This window comes from Eurosta solidaginis, chromosome 2, assembly GCF_040869045.1.
Source record: "Eurosta solidaginis isolate ZX-2024a chromosome 2, ASM4086904v1, whole genome shotgun sequence".
Lineage (NCBI taxonomy): Eukaryota > Metazoa > Arthropoda > Insecta > Diptera > Tephritidae > Eurosta > Eurosta solidaginis.
Genome location: NC_090320.1, coordinates 243,818,267 through 243,840,948, shown reverse-complemented (window position 1 = coordinate 243,840,948; position 22,682 = coordinate 243,818,267). Strand labels below are relative to the sequence as shown.

At 38.9% G+C, this 22,682-nt stretch overlaps 1 protein-coding gene and 1 pseudogene across 6 annotated transcripts in view; one reads left to right on the top strand and one right to left on the bottom strand.

The window, feature by feature from the left end:
* Positions 1-22,682, top strand: part of dmGlut (Dietary and metabolic glutamate transporter) — a 125,321-nt gene that overhangs the window by 36,493 nt on the left and 66,146 nt on the right. For 4 of the 6 annotated variants that reach the window (XM_067767446.1, XM_067767447.1, XM_067767449.1 and 1 more), the window contains exon 2: positions 1,928-2,150. The exons of 1 other annotated variant lie outside the window; for it this stretch is intronic. In XM_067767446.1, the coding sequence (XP_067623547.1) occupies positions 2,111-2,150 (40 nt within the window). In that variant the 5' untranslated portion in view covers positions 1,928-2,110. Of the gene's footprint in view, positions 1-112; positions 997-1,927; positions 2,151-22,682 lie in introns of those variants that run through there. One more of the 6 variants, XM_067767448.1, reaches the window with a different exon arrangement.
* Positions 18,620-21,529, bottom strand: LOC137240131 (DNA-directed RNA polymerase II subunit RPB1-like; annotated as a pseudogene).

Below are 22,682 nucleotides of genomic sequence, written 5' to 3'. Positions count from 1 at the left end.
CGTTATCCAATCAAAGTTAATATACTCTGTGAGCTCTGCTCAACTGAGTATAAAAATATATGATGGCAAAAAATGTAAAATAAAATTTATAATAGCCAAGCCATGCTTATCGTTTCGTATATAAATGAAAGTCCACTCAAAATTGACTCTCATTTGTATAATAACAATCCATCGATCTTGTGGCGGGCTATTTTCGCGTAAATTTCTTTTGTCTGATTTATTTTTTGCGGTTTTGCGTGTAATTAAATATCACTCACAAATTTTGTTTTTTGTGTCTGTGCATCTGATATATTAAATAATAATATAAAATAATTATCTAAGTCACTTCCATAAATAGTATGCATATTTGTATTTAAGCATTCATTTCAAATTTGTTGGTTGGTGCTGATCTCTGATCATCAAAAAGTTCTTGCGCGTTGTGTTTTTTAAATTATTATTAAAATTGATATTTCAAGTTCCAAGGTTTTTTTGCATTCGTGCCTAAATTAAAATTAAAAAGATTAAACTTAAAATTGCCTGCTGATAAAAGCGCTTATCTTGAAAGAAAAACAAGTGGTAAAAAACAACAAAAATATTAAAAAACGTTTTTTTTTTTGGCTCAAAGTCGTTTCCGCAGCTACTGAAGTCATAAAAAAATTTAAAATTCGTAAAATAAACGCCCAAATCGTTATTAGCACGCATTCATTTGAATATATCACATGTGGCCTATTTGAAACGTCAAATTGTGCGCAAATAATCGAAAATAATACTCTAAAAATTGCATATCGAAAAGGTAGTCGAAATCGTTGTTCGTAAATAAGAAAATAAACACGTTCCATAAAATACGTCCCACAAACTACGTTCCACACAACACGGTCCACAGAGTGAATTTCAAAATCTTTAGCTAAAAATTGTATTGTGTTCCACCAATTGTATACATCAGTTCGAACACATTCCACCAAATAATTTCCACAAATTCAAGTTTAAAAAGTGAATTCAGAAAATATACATACATAGGTATGTAAAAAATTGTAAACATAAAATCGTCATTTAAAAACTGCGTTCCATATACTTTTAACTGAAAATCGTGTTAGACAATTCAAAATCCAAAAATTCGGTGTTTACAATTAATTCATATACGCATATATGTCCATATATTTAATAAGTTCTTCATTATTAATAATAATAATAAATCTGCAATTTGATATTTACATTGCTCGAAATACTATCCACGAAATACGTTCTACAAAATATGTTCTACAATAACGGTCCACAAATTTCATATACAGAAATCTAAAATTCAGAAGCAACAACGTAATCCGGTAATCGTCACCTAAATTGTGCTCCATTAATAGTTAATGTAATATTTACATTTCACTAAATACGTTCCACAAAATACATTCTACAAAAACGATTCACAAAAGTAAATTCTCTAAATCAAAATCTACAAATTGCAATCCTTTAACTGCAAGCAGAACATCGTAATCCGGTAATCTTCACCTACATAAATTTGGCTCCATTAATAGTTATCCGAAAAACGCAACCCACAAATTAAAAGCAAAAAATTGCCATTAAAAAAACGTATACTCCAAATCATAATTTAACGCATTCCAGGCAAATTCTACGCAAAGCAAACCGTCAGTCGATCTCCAAGCTACTGCAAGCTTCGCTAAAATCCATCAATCAACAGCGTGTCTCTAGATTGCAGAGGCCGAACTCCCACTTTTTTGCAATCCACTCACTGTACGCTCGCCCATCATTCTCTTCTACCGTCTGCCGTACTTGACTCTTACTTGATTTGGCTTATATTTCTACTTCGTCCAAACCAGTGCAACGAATTATCCTCGTACGCAGGATAGTTTGCTTAATTTCAGACGAAATCTCTCAAAACAAAAACAAACGTTTTTTTCTTCATTAATCTACATAAACGTTATCTTCTCTGCTACAGTTTGTTGATTTATTTGGAAATTTTTGGGAAACGTCGCACATCGCTTATCAGCAAAAGCAGCAGTCCGGCTTTTGAAGGCCTCGCAGCCGTACTAGCGCAGTTTTTTTTGCTGTTGCAGCAGTTTTCTTATTTGTCAAACTGGAGAATACGAGATATACACCTGTTTATACAGAACGAGAAAAAATGACGCAACAACCGGAGTGGGGAATTCGATTTTCGAGGTGTAAGTACCTACATATGTATATACAGTAGACTGGGTCGATTTATTAACCGATATCGCGCCATTGCTTTTTCGATAGGATTTAGGCTCAGGAAAAAAAGTTCCACTACACATACCCAAAAAAATAATAAATACTAAACAATTTTCATTCAATTGTAAAATTTTCATGTATACCGTTGGCGATAACAGTTTTTTGAAAAAAAAAAAAAGTAATAATAAATATATACATATATACACCTGAACATTTTTTTAGTAGGTCATGAAAAAAACCTTAAAAATCAAAGTCGAAAAAAATTAAAAAAAAACAAAAATGAAATTTCGCAGGCTCGAAAATTATTTTTTTGGGTATGCGTAGTGGAACTTTTTATTCCTGAGCCCAAATCCTATTGAAAAATCGATGGCGCGATATCGGTTAACTTTCGTCCATACAAATAGACCCACCCTAATATACAGAAATACCTTCTAAATATTTAATACGTACATTTGTTTTTATCTACATAAGTATCTAAATATATTTTCTATTGTTAAGTAAAACATATTTTTGGCAACATTTGTTTAAAAAAAGCTAAATATGCTTAGCAAAACAAACATATTAGTAGATATCAGAAAACGGTTCCAGTACAGCAAGGCAACGATAGTATGGACAACACCATACAATGGAAAATTAAAACTTTCCAATGTCGAACTCTAAATTTTGAAATTATCTATCTGCTGTACCCCGGCAGCATAGTAGTCTAAGCTAAGTGCTAGTGTTTTTTTTTCTTTTCAATTTTTTTTTCTTTGGAGGAGGAAACATCGATGGCCTTTAGGGCCCGGTTTTTCAGTAGTTGGTTAAGCTTAGCTTAAACTAAGCTTGCTTAAACTCTAGTCAAATCTAAACTCCAGTTAAACTACTGAGCAGTTTTACAGTCACAGTTTAAGTTAGCCTTTGGGGTGGGCTATTTGTACCGCAACATTGGTTTATTACTATCTAGATCATTTGTAGATACGACAACAGCTTCATTTTGCTTACCCAACCAACATTTAAAAGATATTTCTCCAGCGAAATATATATCTAGTTCCGGAGGTGATATCCAATATCATTTTTCAGTTATTCTTAATCCAGATAGTTCTCAAGTTGATATCCAACTTCATTCTCAAATCACTGCCCAACCTTTGGGAAATTTTGTTAAATTTATAGTTCTCGAGTTGATATCCAACGTTAGTAGTATTGCAATCTTACACTTAAGTCCAGTCAAAGACCCACGAATTGGGAACTATCATTTTTCAACATAAGTAATAGCATTTTTCGCTTTATAAAAAACACCTCTTTTGCTGAGTATACTATGATTCTCAAGTTGAGCCACTGTTTCGTTACATCTCTTGAGTTTTAATGGTTAATGATACTCAAGGCCAAATGCTTGTTGGGTATATTCGACGCCATTTCGCACGAACGCAAATCGCCGATAGGTTAACTAGAGTTTAACCCTGCCACATCGGCCGCTTAAGCTCAGCTTAAACTTCAGTTAAAGTAGACTGAAAAACTGCAGAATAAGTTTAAGCGTAGTTTAACTGACAAAATTAGTTGAACTTGTACTGAAAACCCGGGCCTAAGTAAGTTAATGACAAACTCAGTCCGTTTACATAAACATGGATGTACGTAGATGCCAATCATCTGCCAGGATGCCCAGATTCTAAGTCGAGTAAAATATGTATTGATGCAGTGAAGGGACGTATGGAAGGCAATAGTTTTCAATCAATGCCTTTACTTCTTGATCTTCTTCTGGTGGGTCACATGGCTTATTTTCTTACTTATCAGTTTTTTTTTTCGACTTTGCAACGCGTCTGGCAACATTTATCCTTTGAATATTATGAGCCTCTATTGATAGTTTGTTAGTGCCTTTCACGTATGATTCGAGTTAGTAATGTTCCTAGCTGGTATTGTCTATCTAGGCAATGTCTAATTTTATACGTTGGCTCCTACCATATACGTCTAGCTGGGCCTTCTATAATTTGCTAACACTTTCTACGCATCGCCCCAGTTATTGATGTCCATCGGGTTTTTTCCAGGCTACTTAGCCTAGGTTGACCATTGATAGATTATTAGTGCTTTATTTGTACAGGTCCTATTATGGATACATTTGCAGGTACGCATAGAATAATGGAGAGAAAACAAGGAAATCCCTTTACAGATGATGTGTGGATTTTACTGGATGCTTTTCTAGCCATGGCAGATGGCAGGTGGCAAGTTTGTATAATAACTTAGAACAATCTTTAAGGTAGGTATTTAGGTTGAACTGGCCGGTCCATGAGGACCTCACATAGACTGATTGAGTCCCTAGTGTTACCAGAAGTTTGTTTTAACTACCAAACTGAAAAACCCTATCAAAAACCAGGACCTATGTTATAAAATAACTCCGTCCTCTTGGCAAATACTAGAAGCTTCCTAGGACTTAAGCCACTTGCTGCTTCTAGATCTGACAGCTGTATCACTCCTAATAGCTGGAGTCTTAGCCTGGCAATTGCAGGGCACGAGCACAGAACGTGCTCGATCGTTTCCTCCTCCAACCCGCACTTCCTACATCTGCTATCACTGACCAAGCCTATTTTAAAGGCATGTGACGCCAGAAGGCAGTGTCCAGTCAGAATACCCGTCATGAGTCTACAGTCCTCTCTTTTTAATGAGAGGACCAACTGTGTTAGTTTAAGGTTGTAAGACCTAGACACTTTACAGCCCCGCGCTTGAACCCACGCCTTTCCCGCTTGGTCGATCATGTGCACCTCTCGCCTTCGCTTAATCTCGCCCAATCTAATTGGGACATCTACGGAGCAAGCTTCAAGGAATGCGCCCTTTTTAGCTAGTTCGTCCGCTTTTTCATTCCCATCTATTCCCATATGCCCTGGGACCCAATATAGATGTATGCTTCTCCCTGTCCCGATTCTCTCCAGAGAGTGCTTACACTCTAACACGCATTTAGATGCTGTGCTATGCGAGATTATTGCCTTAATTGCTGCTTGACTGTCAATATAAAAGTTAACACGGTTGCAGCTTAAGCTATTCTCTTCCAGGGTTTCTACTGCTTTGGTTACGGCTAATATTTTTGCTTGGAAAATGCTACAGTAATCCGGCAGCCTGTAGGAGCTGCTTATTTCCGGATCAGCGCAGTATACCGCAGACCCTACTCCTTCCACTACTTTGGAAACATCGGTGTACACATGTATCGCCTCGTCCGCCATTTGCGCACCCTTGCGCCAACCGTCCACCTCATTTGTGGCCTTAAGATCTCCCTCGAAGCGCAGATAGGGAATCATGTAGTCTCTTCGACTTGTGATTGATGACGCTATACTACTATGGCCATATGGTCGGCGCTCAAGCTGCCCCGAAGTACCGAGCCTGGTTGCGGTCGTTAACGCTTTGTTCTTTGCTACCAGGTCTACAGGTGGGATGTGCAAAATGGCATACACTGCAGCCGTCGGGGTTGTTTTCAGGGCTCCCGTAATGCTAAGCATCGATAGTCTGCATACCCCCTCTAATTTTTTGAGGTATGTTGTTTTTTGTGTGGCTTTCCACCAAACAAGAACTCCATAGTATAGAATAGGGCTTACAATCGCTGTAAAAACCCAATGAGAAAGAGAGGGCGATAGGCCCCACGTACACCCCAGCATTCTTTTACATGCATAGAGTGCCGTTGAGGCCTTCTTGACCCTCTCCTCCGCGTTGAGCTTCCATGACAGCTTACTGTCTAGGATGATTTCTAAATATTTTGTGCAAGGTTTTTCCTGTAAGGTCACCCCTCCTAACTTAGGCCTGGTCCAATTTGGACCTTGTACCTCTTTGTAAACAAGACCATATCCGTCTTCTCCGCATTGACTTTCAACCCGACATTAGATGCCCAGGTATGAATATCGCGAAGCGCCCGATCCATCAAAGAACTAATCGTTGGAAGGCACTTTCCACTTATGACAATTGCAACGTCATCTGCGTAAGCCGTAAGTTTTACGGGTCCCTCATCGAATTGCCTGAGCAGTTGGTTGATGACCAGCGTCCACAGCAGAGGTGATAGCACCCCTCCCTGGGGCGTGCCCCTGTCCACTGATTTCGTGGCCTCGTACAATCCCCATTTTGATGTAATTTTTCTGCAATTTAACATGCAGCCGATCCATCTGATTAAGGCAGGATGTACTTTAATGTAATTAAGACCATCCATAATCGCCCATTTTGCAACATTATTGAAAGCCCCGCCAATGTCCAAGAAGACTCCTAGAGCATACTCCTTATATTCCAGGGATTTCTCTATGCTTATTACCACCCTATGCAATGCGGTGTCTACCGACTTGCCTTTGGTGTACGCATGCTGTGTTGTGGAGAGCAGCTTTTCATCCACGTTGGACTTTATGTACACATCTATCAGCCTCTCAAAGGTTTTGAGCAGAAATGATGTTAAGCTAATGGGTCTATAGTCTTTGGAATACATGTGACCGATCTTCCCCGCCTTTGGTAGAAAAGCTACACGAGCAGTTCTCCAAGAGTGCGGTACATGTTTCAGTCGTATGCACCCATCGAATATTATTTTAAGCCATTCCACGACCGCCCTACTTGAGACTTGTAGCATGGCCGGGAATATACCATCTGGGCCCGGCGATTTAAACTTAGAAAACGTCTTCACTGCCCACTCGATCTTGGTATCGGTCACCAAGCCCGGCACCACTAGCTCCGTGATCGAAGTGTGAGTGATGTCTGCTGGCTCCTCTAAACCGTCTCCCGATGGGAAATGTGTATCGAGAAGCACCTCAAGGGATTCCTCACTATTACGTGACCATTCCCCGTTCTCTTTCTTTATTAGTCCCTGGACTATGTTTCCCTTTGCTAGGACTTTTTTCAACCGTACTGTTTCGCTGGAGCACTCTATGTCCGTACAGAAACTTTTCCATGAGTTTCTCTTCGCCCTGGTAATTTCGCGCTTGTAGATCCTTAGTAGATCCCTGTACTCGTCCCGACACGCTTCGCTTTCCGCGGTCTTTGCGAGCTTAAACATTTCTTTTACCTGTGTTCTTAGAAGACTCAGCTCATTGCTCCACCATGGCGGCTTTGGTTTTCCTCTGAATCTTCTTAGAGGGCAAGCTTTGTTATACGCAGTCATAAGCGTCCTTGTTAGGAATTCATTCGACTCCTCCAGTTCCTCTACATTAGCAACCTCTTTGGGTTGTCCCAGTTTTGTTTCTACATGTTTCTGGAATTTAGTCCAGTTCGTTGACCTAGGGTTTCTAAAGGTTCCTCCCTTCTGTACCCTCTTTAGGGGGATGTTGAAGCTGATATACGCATGGTCGGAGAAGGATGGTCTATCAAGAACCATACAATCATACCTTGATATATCACGCTCGGAGCTCAATGTAATGTCCAGAACATTGCTGGATGTTGGACCAATGTATGTAGGGACATTTCCCCTGTTGGCTATCTGCAAATTGGTTTGCAGGATGTAACAAAACAGAGATTCGCCTCTCTCGTTCGTATCTGCCCTTCCCCACGCATTGTGGTGCGCATTTGCATCTGCGCCTATGACCAACCGCCCTTTGCGCCCTTCCTCCTGTACTAGCCTTTTGCACTCCATCGGTGGGACCTCCGCAGCATGGGCCATGTAGCAGGACGCCAGGATAAATGCCTGCTTATTCTTTTGCTCAACGGCCACCGCTACGAGATCCTCAGTGGTGTAATTAGGCAGCATATATGAATGCAGCTGTTTCCTTACCATTAACAATCAACAATCTTTAAGGTTTTGCATTAAACTGAACCAGGTCCCGCAAACTTTGATAACGGCTCGAATAGTCTTCATACCGAAAATGGGAAGAACCAGTTATCTGCACCCGAAAGACTATGAGCGAAGCATTGTTCTCTTCTGCATAATATGCATACACCAAAGCAAATTAGTGGGTAATACATTGCATAAGGTGGGGTGGTCATGAGCATAAAGAAAGCCTTGGAACATCAAGAATATTCCCTAGGTGTTTTCCTGAAAATAAGGAATCATGGACAATGTCAACTATATTGAAGTACATCCGGTCTTAGCAAACTGGATCGACTCTTTGCTAAGCTGCAGGATAGTTCACTTTGCAATGGGGTTTTTGCGATGTCACAAAATCTGTAAACAGAGAAACGCCGCAGGGTGGGGTATTATCACCGATGCTGTGGACGCTGGTCATCAACCAATTGCTAAGGCTGTTCGATGGATCAGGTACTTCGAGATGTACATGCCCGGCCATCTGGAGTCGAGTTAACGACGGAATAAGTCGCTCTAGTATTATTTACCAGGATATATAAGGTCCAGAATTGTCTAAGCTGGAAGGGGTAATCCTACGAAGAAATCCTCCGCATACAAGAGGATGCTGGATGCCTATCGCCAACATTCGCTCATTGTGTATTTACGGACACTGTCCATTTCATACTTTACTATGGAGCCCTTGTTTGTTGGAGAGCCACACAAAATTTCTTATACTTAGAAACTAGAGGGGTATGTATGTTATCAAATGATTAGCGGGAGCACAAATACTATGCCAAATGGCGATAAGGCTTAAGGCCTCGAGGCAGCTTGAGTGCCAGCCATATGGCCCAAGCATACAGGGCCATCTCATACAGGGCGAAGAGGCTACATGGTCCCGTTCCTGAGCTTGGAAATTGATCTGCAGGCCACAATATAGTTTGAGAGTTGGCGCAACTGTGCGGAATGGGGAGAACATATTATACACGTGTATACCAATGGCTGTTTCGATCCAGGCATGAGTAGGCTGTCAGATCACTACAGCAGCCGCAGAACTTCTGGAGGATGCGCGCTTAAACTGCAGTCCTGTTAATATATATATGGAGAGTCTGGCAATAATCTGACACAGTACTTCATCGAGAAGTATTCTGGAACGCAGACAAAAATTCCAGAGACTTTGCTCAAGGTACCGAAAAGGCCAATGGGTTGGCCAAGAAGGGTGCTGCTCTCCATGAATCTACAGTAGACATCCCAATCAGCTTGGAAGAAATCAAAATGGGACAGGAGTTACATACGATCCATCAAGCCGGTAAGGCGTGAAAAGAAGAGTGGGGCTGTAAAATTTCTAAGATCATTTGATCTTACTAATAATAATAATAAACCCAACGGATAAATACCCTCCAAAGCACGCCCAACCGACACGAGGGGCGTATCCGCATGACGCACGGATTTTCTCTTTGCCAAGTTTTTGATAGGTGGAGGTTTGTTAAGCGTTGAGATCTAAAACTGCTCAGCTACAGAATAAATATCATCAGCTGAGTATTATACAGAACAGTTGGAAATAATACATATACTACGTAGTTAAATAAGTGAACATTTTATATAAAGATTTTTAATTTTTTTTTTATTTTATTATTTTTTGTTATGAGTTAAGACAGGATAGGACAGTTTTCTTTATAGTAAAAAGTGAATCTGTTATATCAAACGAGTTCAAATGAGACCTAAAATCATGACACAAACACCGAAAAGGTTCATTTCGAAATTAGTTCTGCACTGCCTCAAAACAAGAGGTTTCGTTCAAAAGAAAGGGGTTAGAAATCAGTCCATTCAGTAGTTTAGCCATGAATAATACGCCTAGCATTTCTCTACGACTTGCAAGAGTTGGAAGATTGATAAGCTTTAACCGACTAGTATAAGGTGGAAGATTATACCCAGAGTCCCAATGAAAATTCCTTAAAGAAAAAAGTAAAAATTGCTTCTGTATTGACTCTAGTCTATCTGCATGAACTTGATATCGCGGATTCCAGACTATTGATTCGTATCCTAGTATCGGTCTAACCAATGTGGTAAAAAGGGCTTTAGTTACATAAGGGTCACTAAATTCTTTAGACCATCGTTTCACGAATGATAGAACACTTCTAGCCTTATTGACAGTAGCCATAATATGAAGGTTGAAACTAAGTTTAGCATCCATCGTAACTCCCAAGTCAATAAAATAATTTACAGATGCAAAACAAAAATTCACAGTGCTACAAAAAAAAAAGTAAATACACTCATCAAGTGACCTGGCTAAGATTGTTTATCTAGTCAAGTGTAACACGAAACGGTATTTGAAAAATCCGCTATACCCTCAAATTTTTATACCTTTCATGAACATGAAATGGTATATTAACTTTGGTCCGATGTTTGTAACGTTGAGAAATATAGAAGATAGACTCACCATTAAGTATACCGAATTGATCAGGGCGACGAACTGAGTTGATATAGCCATGTCCGTCTGTCTGTTTGAACGCAAACTAGTCCCTCAAATTTTGAGATATCTCAATGAAATTTGGCACAAGGATGTATTTTTGTATTATATTAGACATTTGTCCGATTTCAGTTTTTCCAACGGTTTCGGAAAGTTAAATAACGGTATTCTTAATATATAAACAGCAGTTTGTTAGTTTATAAGGTATAAGAAAAACTCGTGAGAGGAACATGAATTTACATTTATTGAGAATCCGCGGCATTGAGTTTGCGTTGCACCAAGGAACTAAGCAAGGAATTAAGCAGCAAGGGACACATATCAATAGACGCATAGGACCTAAAAAGTTTTACATCATCAGCATACATTAAAATTTTGGAATATTTTATTGTGGTACAGATATCATTAATAAATAGCAAGAACAGAATTGGACCGAGATGACTGCCCTGTGGGACGCCAGAGGGAACATTAATAACATTTGAAAGAGTATTTTTAAAAATTACTTTTTGCGTTCTATCGCAGAGATACGAAGAGATCCACTGGGTGAGACCAGATTGGAATCCAAGTCGATCAAGCTTGTGGATAAGCAAGGAGTGGGAAACTTTATCAAATGCTTTACTGAAATCAGTGTATATAACATTATCTTTAAACAGAGAAAATTTAATGCTCATATTCGGCATACTAACTGGGCACTGCCTTCGGACGTAAAATGCATGTTAATTAGGCCTCGTCAGTAATAGCAGAAGTGCGGGCTGTAAAAATAAACGGTAGAGCACGTGTTCTGTTCGTGTCCTGCGCTCGCGAGGTCAAGCTTTAAGCTACCAGTGGCGGCAGAGTTCCCAGGCTGCTATGAAGCCAGATCCTAGACAACTTATAGTTTTTGCCGAGAGAACGAAGTTTTTTTTAACATACATATGTCCTGGTACCTAGTTGTGATAGTAAAATTAGGACTTTAGTTTAGTCCGAAAATTAAAGTTTAATCCTGACCGATAACTATGGAACGGCTCATCCATATGAAACTAATATTTTACCAATAGATTCTTCTTAAAGTATAGATTTGAAACCTGTATTGCCTTTTGGTAGTTCTTGTTACTAATACCAGACATTAAAACCAAATCTGAGGGTACTGTACTTAGGCTGACGACATAGCGATAACGAGAAGCGTTGCTATAACATTGTAACCATATTTGGGAAGTTCCTAATAATTATATACCTTCTGCTAACGTTCGATTCGCTGAACAATCGAATAAATAACTCCAATATTCAGTATTGCAAAATGGTCTTTATTTAGACTACTTTGGGAGTAGTACTCCACAATTATATTTCGCTAATAGCGTGCTTAAATCAAACTGATTAGTTATTCCTCAGCTTGCGCTGCGTTTATACTCTCTGTTGTCTCGTTCGACTATTTCTCTTAAGGCCTACACTTGTCACGAACATGCCTTCGGGAACAGTTGTATCTCATACTTGGTTATTTAGCTATATGCGTGTGTATGTGCGAGCAACAATTTCTGCTCTTAGCTGATGACTACATACATATGTGTATGTGAAGTAATCTCTTTGCTTCAATCTGCTTGTTATGTGTGTGGAATGTTCTTCGTTGCCTTGTACATAAGTGGGGCTGCTTGCTTTAATGTGTACAAGTACATAAGTGTGGCTGCTTGGTTTATTGTGTACATGTACTTAAGTGTGGATGCTTGCCCTATTGCTGTTGTACATCTATTTAATAGCAGCACAGTGATATATAGAACTGCTAATATTCGCCACAATATAAAGATAGAAAGCTATTTCTTATGGAAATTGTAAAAGATGTCAGAGTGCCAGAAACGTTTGAAGCTTGTAAATTATGTGAATATCAAAACTGCTTCTCGGCTAGCATAGCTAATATCAAGCACTCTACCGTCAGCCCTATACTTTTTCATAATAAATTGACACCTGTTTTTTCGCCATAAAGTTTGGTTCCAGATATTGTTTTGTTTTTGTTGAAACAAGAAGAATTCTGTATGAAAAAAATAAATCGTTTTATTTGGATGAGTCGTTCCACATTTATAATGCCAGACTTTTAGTTTTTCCTTGGAAAATAAAAGTCCTGAATTAACTTTTATTTCTCCTTTAATTATAATAATTCGCAATGGTTTTACCCTCCAAAGCACGCCCAACCGAGTCGTTGAAAGGCAGGGATTTGTTAAGCGCCGAGATCTAAAACTGTTTAGCTACAGAGAATTGTTAATCTCATCAGCTATGTAAAACACTTATAAGGTAGGCTAAATACTACTGACATATACATAAATAGTTAGAAAATAATAATTATCAGGTTAGTAGGATAACTTTTAAGAGAGGAAATAATCGATTTTTTAATGCTATAAAGTGATTCCGCACTATCAATTATGCTTCAGTGAGAGTTATAGTCCTGACACAAACTGCGGAAGGACTCATTTAATTCAAATTGGTTTTACATTGTTTCAGTAAAAAGGGACATAAAACGTCTAGTTGACCGAGAAGTTAAGTTAACTTCGCTTAGTAAAAACTTACTAGAAATCAAGCCGTTAACTAATTTGATCATACAAATTACTCCCAGCATCTCTCTACGACTTGCAAGGGTAGGAAGGTTAATAAGTTCTAGCTGATTGGTAGAAGGGGGTAGATTATACAAAGAATCCCATTTAAAATCCCTTAAGGCAAGAAGTAAAAATTATTTTTGAATTTATTCCAAACTATCTGCGTGAACTTGATCACGCGGATTCCAAATTATCGATCCATATTCTATTATTGGTCTAACCAATGTTATTAAAAGTGTTTTCGTAACATAAACATCGCTAAATTCTATTGACCAACGTTTTACAAATGCTAACACACCTCTGGCCTTATCGATAGTTTCATTAATATGAAAGTTGAAACTAAGCTTGCTATCCATCGCAACCCCTAGGTCAAAAAACTCATACACCTACATTTTTTTGCAATTGTTAATTGTATAGGAAGCTAACTGCGACATCACGTGAAAACACACTTGTTTCACATTTCTTTAAGTTTAGTGGTATGTAGTTTAAATCGCAACAAATAACTAGGGAGTTTAGACCGGACCTATAAAATAGAAGTTCGGATAATATAAAATAATTTCTTTCTGACTAAAAAAAAGTCCGGGGTTTGAAGGACTTTTATTGTAAAAGGAATAACAATTGGGTCCCTGTTTAAATGGCATCTTCACAAATTAATTCCAATTATTGTGCTGGACTAAGCGTTGATTGATAAGAAAACTTAATAAAGCATTTAATGACTGTTAGTTATAAATTGCTAATTGCCATATTTATGACGTTGTTATTCTATAATTGCTGTTATTCTAACGTTTATTTTCGATAAAACCCGAAATACAAAGAAATTCAAACAAGTTTATGACATATTCGCGTCCTGTGATAAAATCATGGTTTAACTATATGGTTGGCTCAACTGTACAAAAACAAAATATGTTAGTTCAGATTGTCAAAATCTGCGTGTTGGTATGGAATGGAAACATAAAACTTAGCAGTTTTTGTATGTGTAAGAAAATGGTGCCAATGTGTTGGTTTCATTTCGAGTTTGCCTTCTCCTTTTGACAATCCCATCGACCATGTAATGAAGTAAATAAAATCAGCTGATGAGATGAGCCAACCATATAATTGAGCCATGGATAAAATAAAATAAAAATTTCAAACAAAAATTTGTTCATTTCACAGAACGTGAATTGGCCTCCTGGTTGGTAGCAGTAATGAGGTGTTATAAATTAAAAATAAATTATTCATGTTTTATTCTATTTTCCTGAAAATACTGTAGTATTGGAGTGTTACATTTGAGTCCAGTTAGAGAACCACAATTAAGTATAAGTTGGGAACTATCTTTTTTCAACTTAAGTAACAGCATTTTTTGCTTTATAAAAAATTCCTTTTCGCTGAGAACGCTTGGTTCTGAAGTTAAGCCACTATTTTGAAACAACTCTTGAGGTTTTCGAAAAGTATGCTCGTTATTAACATGAGCTCTAATGGTACTCAAGCCCAAATACTTGTTGGGTATATTCGACGCCATTTCGAAGGAAAGCAAATAAATGATAGCTTAACTAGAGTTTAACCCTGTCGGATGGGCCGCTTAAGCTAAGCTTAAACTTCACTTAAAGTAGACTGAAAAACTGCAGAATGAGTTTAAACGTGGTTTAATTGAAAAACTGAGTTGAACTTGTACTGAAAAACCGGACCTTAGATACCTTCATAGAATGTAGTTAGATTTTTGCAGATTTGGGTAATTCTATACGAAAGCATGACACTGTTAATACATGTCCAAAAATATCGAGAGGGTCATCAGAAGACGCGTTTTGGATCCAGGATAGCGAATCCGAAAACGGAAGACAAAAATTCGCGTACATCAAAAGATATTAAAGAAAATCCGAAAATTGACTCCAGAGAGCGCCGAAACCAGGGGTGGCATGCTTATTATTTTTGCGCAGAACACCTTTCTGCATTGGTCGCCTTCAGCCGCGCTTATAAAAAATTACCCTGGGTGGGTCCAAAACTGGTTTGGAGACCAATACTTTATCCGAGCAAAATACTTATGTTCACAATTTTTTTGTGGATACAACAAAATCATCAAAATTACAACAACCACATGAAAATCTTCAATTTCTTTTGCAAATATCTCTTGACAAACCCAAATTTTTGACCTCCGTTTTCTTATTCGCAGTCCTGGATCCAAAACGCGTCTTTTGATACCCCTATTGATATTCTTTGACGTGTATTTAGAGTGTCATGCAGTCGTATAGAATTACACAGAGTTAACCATTTAAGTACTTTTTGTCAATATAAACATTTCTCCTTATTGATTCAAAGGTGATGATTCAGAAGTTAAGTTCCACATTTCGAACAATATTCGCAATCAGTCAGATAAAAACCAATCACAGTTTCATATACAAAAAAAAAAAAATGTTTGATTGTCTTCTTCTGAGTACACACATTCTCAAAGGCTCAAACACCTACAAATGTATATGGAAAACCACTTAAAATATGGAATAACTTCTAAATATTCAATGCAAATTACTACTTAATCATTTGACAGCTGTCAGCTTTCTTTTGTTGCGGAACAAAATGTAATGTACGATAATATGTCGGATAAAGCAATCAAGCTTGGACGTGACATCTAATTGACATTGAGTTATGCAGCCTTAGATCACGATCAAATCTCATTGAAACGATCTGGATCAGCTCTATAAGAGTTTGCAGCACTCAACTGATGTGCACACATTAACCTGGGTCGATTTGTATGGACGAAAGTTAACCAATATCGCGCCATCGATTTTTCGATAGGATTTGGGCTCAGGAAAAAAAGTTCCACTACGCATACCCAAAAAAATAATTTTCGAGCCTGTGCAAAAAAAAAAAACTGGCGAAAGGGTAAACTTTTCGACCAAAACACTCCCCAAAACCCAAAAAATATTTTTTTTTTTTCAAAAGACTGTTGTAAAACGTTGGCGATAACAGTTTTTTGAAAAAAAAAAAAAATTTTTGGGTTTTGGGGAGTGTTTTGGTCGAAAAATTGACCGTTTCGGCATTTTTTTCGCAGGCTCAAAAATTATTGTTTTGGGTATGCGTAGTGGAACCTTTTTTTCCTGAGCCCAAATCCTATCGAAAAATCGATGGCGCGATATCGGTTAATAAATCGACCCAGTGTAGTATACATAATAGGGTACCTATTATTTATCAGCTTTTTATCTTATACAAATCATATTATATTTATATGTTTTTTTTTATTTTTTAATTTTTTCATTATATTCCCAAAATTTACCTAGGTTTGCTCCTGTTGTAGCAGTGCTTCGCCCCACCTAATAGCTGCGACCGATCACAAAGTGTCATCAATATCCTCTAACGGGGTCCTAGGAAACTTGCTGTGTCAACAGAGGTGGACCATAATGAAAGGGGCGTTAGAGGCGTTGGTTCCACATTACAATTAAAGAGATGCTTGGTGTCATGTGGGACATAAGCGGGGCATACATTTTGTACGTCGGGGTTGATTCCGGATAGGTAAGAGTTTAGCCTGTTACAGTATCCAGAACGAAGTTGAGCTAGAGTGACTCGCGTTTCCCTGGGGAGTATGCGTTCCTCTTTCGCAAGTTTTGGGTACTGTTCTTTGAGTACTGGATTCACCGGGCAATTCCTGGCATAAAGATCCGACGCCTGTTTGTGAAGTTCACTGAGGACCTGCTTGTGTTTTTTGCTTCATACGGCTGAGTTCTCAGGTGCCGTATTTCCTCATGATGCTTACGGAGATGACTCCTTAAGCCCCTAGGCGGTGTTGGCTCATCAATCAGATGTCTGTTGGGATTCCCAGGTTTCTGGATATTCAACAGGAACTGTTTGGTTAGCATCTCATTTCTCTCCCCGATGGGGAGTATTCTCGCCTCATTATATAGATGGTGTTCTGGGGACATAAGAAGATAGCCCGTGGCGGTTCTGAGAGCAGTATTTTGGTAGGCCTGTAGCTTCTTACAGTGGGTAGTTTTTAAGCTTGGCGACCATATAGGGGACGCTTAGCATGCAATTGGCTGGCCAATTGCTTTGTATGTGGTAATGAGCGTTTGTTTGTCTTTACCCTAAGTACTGCCAGCAAGGGATTTGAGGATTTTATTACGGCTCTGGATTTTCGGTACAATTGCGGCTGCATGCTCACTAAAATGTAGATCCTGATCAAACGTCACACCCAAGATTTTGGGGTGTAGGACAGTCGATAGCGTAGTGCCATCGACGTGGATTTTCAAAATGGTCGACATTTGGAACGTCCATGTTGTAAATAAGGTCGCGGAGGATTTAGTCGGTGGTAATGCCAGGTTTCGCGAGGCGAAAAAACTGGAGAGATCAGGGAGGTAGCCGTTTATTCTGTTGCAAAGCTCATCGATCTGTGGGCCTGGGCCTGTAGCCATTATTATGCAGTCATCGGCGTAGGAAACGATAGTAACTCCTTCTGGTGGCGAAGGTAGCTTAGATATATAGAAATTAAACAAAAGTGGGGATAGGACACAACCCTGTGGTACCCCTTGTCTAATTCTTCTTGGTTTTGATGTTTCGTTTCTAAATTGCACCGATGCCTGCCGACCACCCAGATAATTTGTGGTCCACCTTTAAAGACATGGGGGAAGGGAAGACCCTTCCAGGTCTTGTAGTAACGTTCCATGGTTGACCGTATTAAAAGCTTTTGATAGGTCTAGCGCAACGAGTACTGTTCTATTGTGGGGGTTTTGATTTAAACCGCAATTTATCTGGGTGCTAATGGCATTTAGCGCGGTGGTGGTGCTATGGAGTTTTCTGAAGCCATGCTGATGACAGGCTAGCTGCAAATTTGCTTTGAAGTAGGGGAGCAAAATGGCTTCAAGCGTCTTGGCTACTGGCGATAGGAGAGATATCGGGCGACATGACTCTCCTATGTTAGCTGGTTTCGCAGGGTTTAATAGCGGGACCACCTTGGCTATTTTCCATTTTTCGGGAATGACAAAGGTGGAAAGAGACAGGTTTAAGACATGCGCTAAATATTTCAAACCCTCTTTCCCTAGGCTTTTAAGCATCGGCCCACTGGGCCCGTCTGGGCCCACTGCTTTAGATGGTTTAGCATGACCGATGGCATCCTCAAACTCTTTGGCGGTGATGGTAATTGGTGACGCGCTGAATTTATGTTTATGTGGGTGTCTGTTGGCCCTCCGTCTATCTTTGTCGACCGTAGAATGCATTATATATTGTCGGCAGAAAGCGCTCGCGCATTTTTTTGCATCCGACAGCACTTTACGGTGGACCAAAGTTTACCTGCACCGCCAGAGAGGTTACAACCGCTTAGGTGCTACCTCCCATTTCGCCCGCTTGTGTTCATCCATAAGCAATCTGATGCGTTGGTTTATCTCCCTTATTTGGGGGTCGCCAGGATCGAGCTGTCTTATAAGGTCACGTTCTCCCGCTAAATTTGCGGCCTCCGACGGAAAGTGGGGTCGAATTTCGGCAATTCTACCGTCGGGAATGAAACGTGAGGATGCTCAATGTAGGAAAAGCTCACTTGGAAATCATGAAAGGTTCGTTGTGATATCATTAAAGACCACAGTTAAAACTTAAAGTTCGAAACTTTAAAGCATAAAATGAGATAGAAGTAGTTTAACTATTTTACCTTTATATTAAAAGTTCCACGACATGGACAACTATTGGAGACGACCCGTCATAACTTGACAAAATAATTAACTTCAAATATCAAATCAATTTAAAAAATCAAAAAAATGCCTTTTATATAATTTAATGATGTAAAAACAAAAATCAATTAGCAATAACATAAAGAGATCTCATAGATGTAATTTAAGAAACTAAGTATACAAGACTGTAAATAAATAAATAAATAATACGTATGCGAAGTACTAATTTATCTTCATTATCGTCATTGGAAATACAAAATACAATTCAAATCAGTCACCAAAAACAGCATTAATCCTTTCAACAATTTGTTCCTTGGGTAATTTCTTATCTGCTATATGTGCGTTTACGATCCAATTCAATACGTAATAGCCATGGTGAAATGCGTGTTGGGTCAAAATCGGGCATTTCATAGTAAACATTCACGAATTCTTGATCCTCTGAAATCGCAGTTCGCTGTGGATCGGGATCATAGTAAATGGCCGTGTTAGCTGTTACTTTACGCAATGTGGTGTGTTCTAAACGGCACAGCACATTCTTTGCTTTCTCAGCATATCGTGCAGCACCGCCTCTGAAGAAAACAGTTAGTGAGGAAGCCTTTAGTTTATTTTGAAATGTTACGTTCATCGAGGATACACCAGCAAAATGGAAAGTGTTGAGTGTCATCTACAATACAAATAAAAAATAAGTAAGACAAATATTTATCAACACACCATAATTACGCACTTGTGTAGCAGGTTCACCCAAACTATGTGCAGCTAAAGCGCCCACCATTTCACCAGGATTCGCTTGTGCTTGCTGAAAACGTGTTTCAATCTCTCCAATCAACCATTCAAACGCTTCAGTCGATAAACGAAACTCTTCTGCTACATATTTCGTGCAGAGCGTCGAACGTACCAAACATTGAAACAGTAGCGTAGCATTCTCATTAAGCTGGAGACATTGGTGCTTTATCGGTAACCGTATCGATAACCTTTTAACAGCTGATTCGACCAACCTTATGAGAATCAATGCAATCGATTATTGGTGCCGCTAAGGTCGTAACCGTATCGTAGCCAACCAACTGGGGTTTGGTTTACCGTCGTAACGATAAACAGCTGATTACGTTAGGGATACGGATACAGCGATACGACATACGGCACCAATGACTCCGGCTTTAGCCTGTTTTGCCAAACGAGCATTACCTACCACAATAACACAACGTTGTAATAAATCATGCACGCCATTAATAACGCACAAAGGCGACAGATCGGTTGGCATGCGTTTGTTAATATGCAAGATTTTCGGTACATTCCAAATCATGCGTTGCAAATTACACGGTAATACGTCCTACTCAATTAAAATAAGTTATAACATAAGTTTTTGCTTAATTAAAAAGTAAACAATGTGTTTTACCTTCGACTCACTATTGGGGAAAATTTCACGCAGCGCTTCACGATCGCGACACAATTGATCCCATTCAATTTCCAATTCGGGCAATGCATTACCGCTTTCGCTCAACTCTTTTACAACATCATCTATAAAAACTTTACGCATATAACGTTCATTTGACCAATCAAATTTGAATCTTTTTTCTAATGCTTTATTCGATAGCTTAACGGTATGTAGATTTTGAAATTCTATTGTTTCACCAGCCAAACCATCTTCGCCATAACGCAACTGAATCAGTTGACCTACAGAGTTACGTACTGTGCCATCATAGTTAACCATAACAGACTCCATAGCCTTAATTAAACGACGTTTAACCAGTTTCAGCAGTTTTTACAGCAGTATCGATGTCCTTCACGACCACCCATAGCGTGAAAATAGAATTCTGATGGCGTCAAACCGGCAAGGTAATGAATTTTCTACGAAACCATGTGACTCAGGACCGTAATCGTAATGGGATGTGGCAAAGTACGTTTGCGAAAACCATATTGTATACGTTTACCCTCAACGTTCTATTGACCCACACAAGCAATAACCTGTGAGATATTAATATTGGAACCTTTAGAATCCGACACCACCATAGCCTTTAAATTATTATACCCGGTAGGCGATTTCTTAGGAGAACCACCAGTTTTGGCACGAGCATATTTTGGTATACGATTGACTTGATTTTCGAAAGTTTGACGCAAAGTATTTCCTGTAAGTGAAAAATAAGTTTAAGAGATAAAAAGAAAATGTATTGCACGTGAGATAACGCACCAGGTGTTGGTTTAACTCCATGTTGTGCGCTTTTTGAATACCGTTAATGACATCATCTTTGGCTTTCTTAATTGCCATCTGCATTATAAGTTTGAGGATCACCAATTGTATCACCAATGTCGATACTGTGACCTTCCAATAACAACCAATTGTTAATAACAGCCTGAATATTACCGTAGAAACGGCCAGCAATTTTAATTTATCATACTCATCATACTCATTTTATATAGTTTAGGTTGACGATTGAAAATAACTAAATCATCATCGCGTAAATGTCTTTCGACTTTATAGCCACATTGTAAATGCAAATCTGAAGGTTAAGGATGGAAACGCAAATCTATACGCTTACCATAATCACGTAAAATATATTTAGCGAAAGGATATTTACTAACTCTTGCATGCGATCGATATTGAATGGTGTAACCAATTCTGAAAATGTTAAATTTTGTGCAATTGAACGTGGCACACCGACTTGATCGATACGCAAATTTGGATCTGGTGTTATGACAGTATGTGCTGAGAAATCGTTTACCCATCAAATTATCACGTATACGCCCTTCCTTACCCTTCAAACGTGGTTTAATCGCTTTTAGTAGACATATCTGCCATGAAAGAACTGAGTTCACCTGTAGCGTTGGTGTTTTCCAGTTAGCTTTAATAGAATGGATCTGTGAAGAAATAATACAATTTATTTTAAAAAGGAAATACAGAAATGTATTTCTACTTACGTTCTCCTTTAGGAATATCAAAGGCTTTTGTTGACTTTAAGGGTGTTTTCATTATCGAGCTGCTGCTGTTTGTGATTTGCCGCAATGCCATCGAATATAGTGTTGTTATCAATCGGTTGCTGGAAGTTTTTTAGTTTTTGAAATGTTGGTGCGTAGTATAAAATTTGGTTCGGTAACCATTATGCTGGAAAATATCGATATCACCCTGACGGGTTACATTTGGATGCAGAATTTTCTTTTCCACTAAATATGTTCGCTCATGGCCATGGGTGACTACCATTGAAAATATGTATTAAAAATTTTGTTTCGCATTAAAGGATATATGAATATGCTAGGCAAGCAAAATATACTTTAATATTGCCTTATTATTGTGAAGTTATAGCCGAGCAAAATATGTATCAATTATTGTTCTTCTGGTATGGTCATTTCGAGATCGCCCTTAATTTGAGCGATTTGGTGGGACTGTTAAAACATTAATTACAGCATCGTTAACTTCAGGTGAAAGTTGTGGTGCGGATTTATCATTAAAGCGAATGCAAACATTATGCAATACTGCTGTTCCTGCAATGATGTAAGGAACTCTAGTGACTTTCATTCGAATGCCCATTGATAGCACAGGAAATCTACGTTTCCACACACCATATGAGCGCTCGACGCAATTACGTGTTCTGATATGCGACTCATTATACAAATTTTCTGCTCTCTTTGTACAATTTGAAAGAGGTGTCAACACGACGCTCGAGTTTTCATAGCCACTATCAGCAACAATTAGGCCATTCTGGAACTCCCTATTTTCAAACCGATAGGAAATGCGCGAATTCCGAAAAATTCTTGAATCATGCACAGATCCTGGCCATCGAGCTACAATATCCAATATATTCATTTTGCTGTCGCATATTGTCTGCACATTGAAAGAAAAAAACCCTTTTCTATTTCGAAAGACTTCACCATCATCACCACCTTTATATAAATTAATGTTGTTGTTGTTGTTGTAGCAGTGCTTCGCCCCATCCAATAGGTGCGACCGATCACAAATTGTCATCAATGTCCTCTAACGGGAGTCCAAGGAAACTTGCTGTTTCAACAGGGGTGGACCCTAATGAGAGGGTTGTTAAAGGCGTTAGTTCCAAGAGGGGCGTGGGGCGTGACATGTTGAGCAGCAGAGCTGCTAGAAGGTAGTGAGGGGCGCTGAGGCGTAGACTACGGGGCGCCCTTAGGATTCGATACCCTCCCGGAGCAGGAGA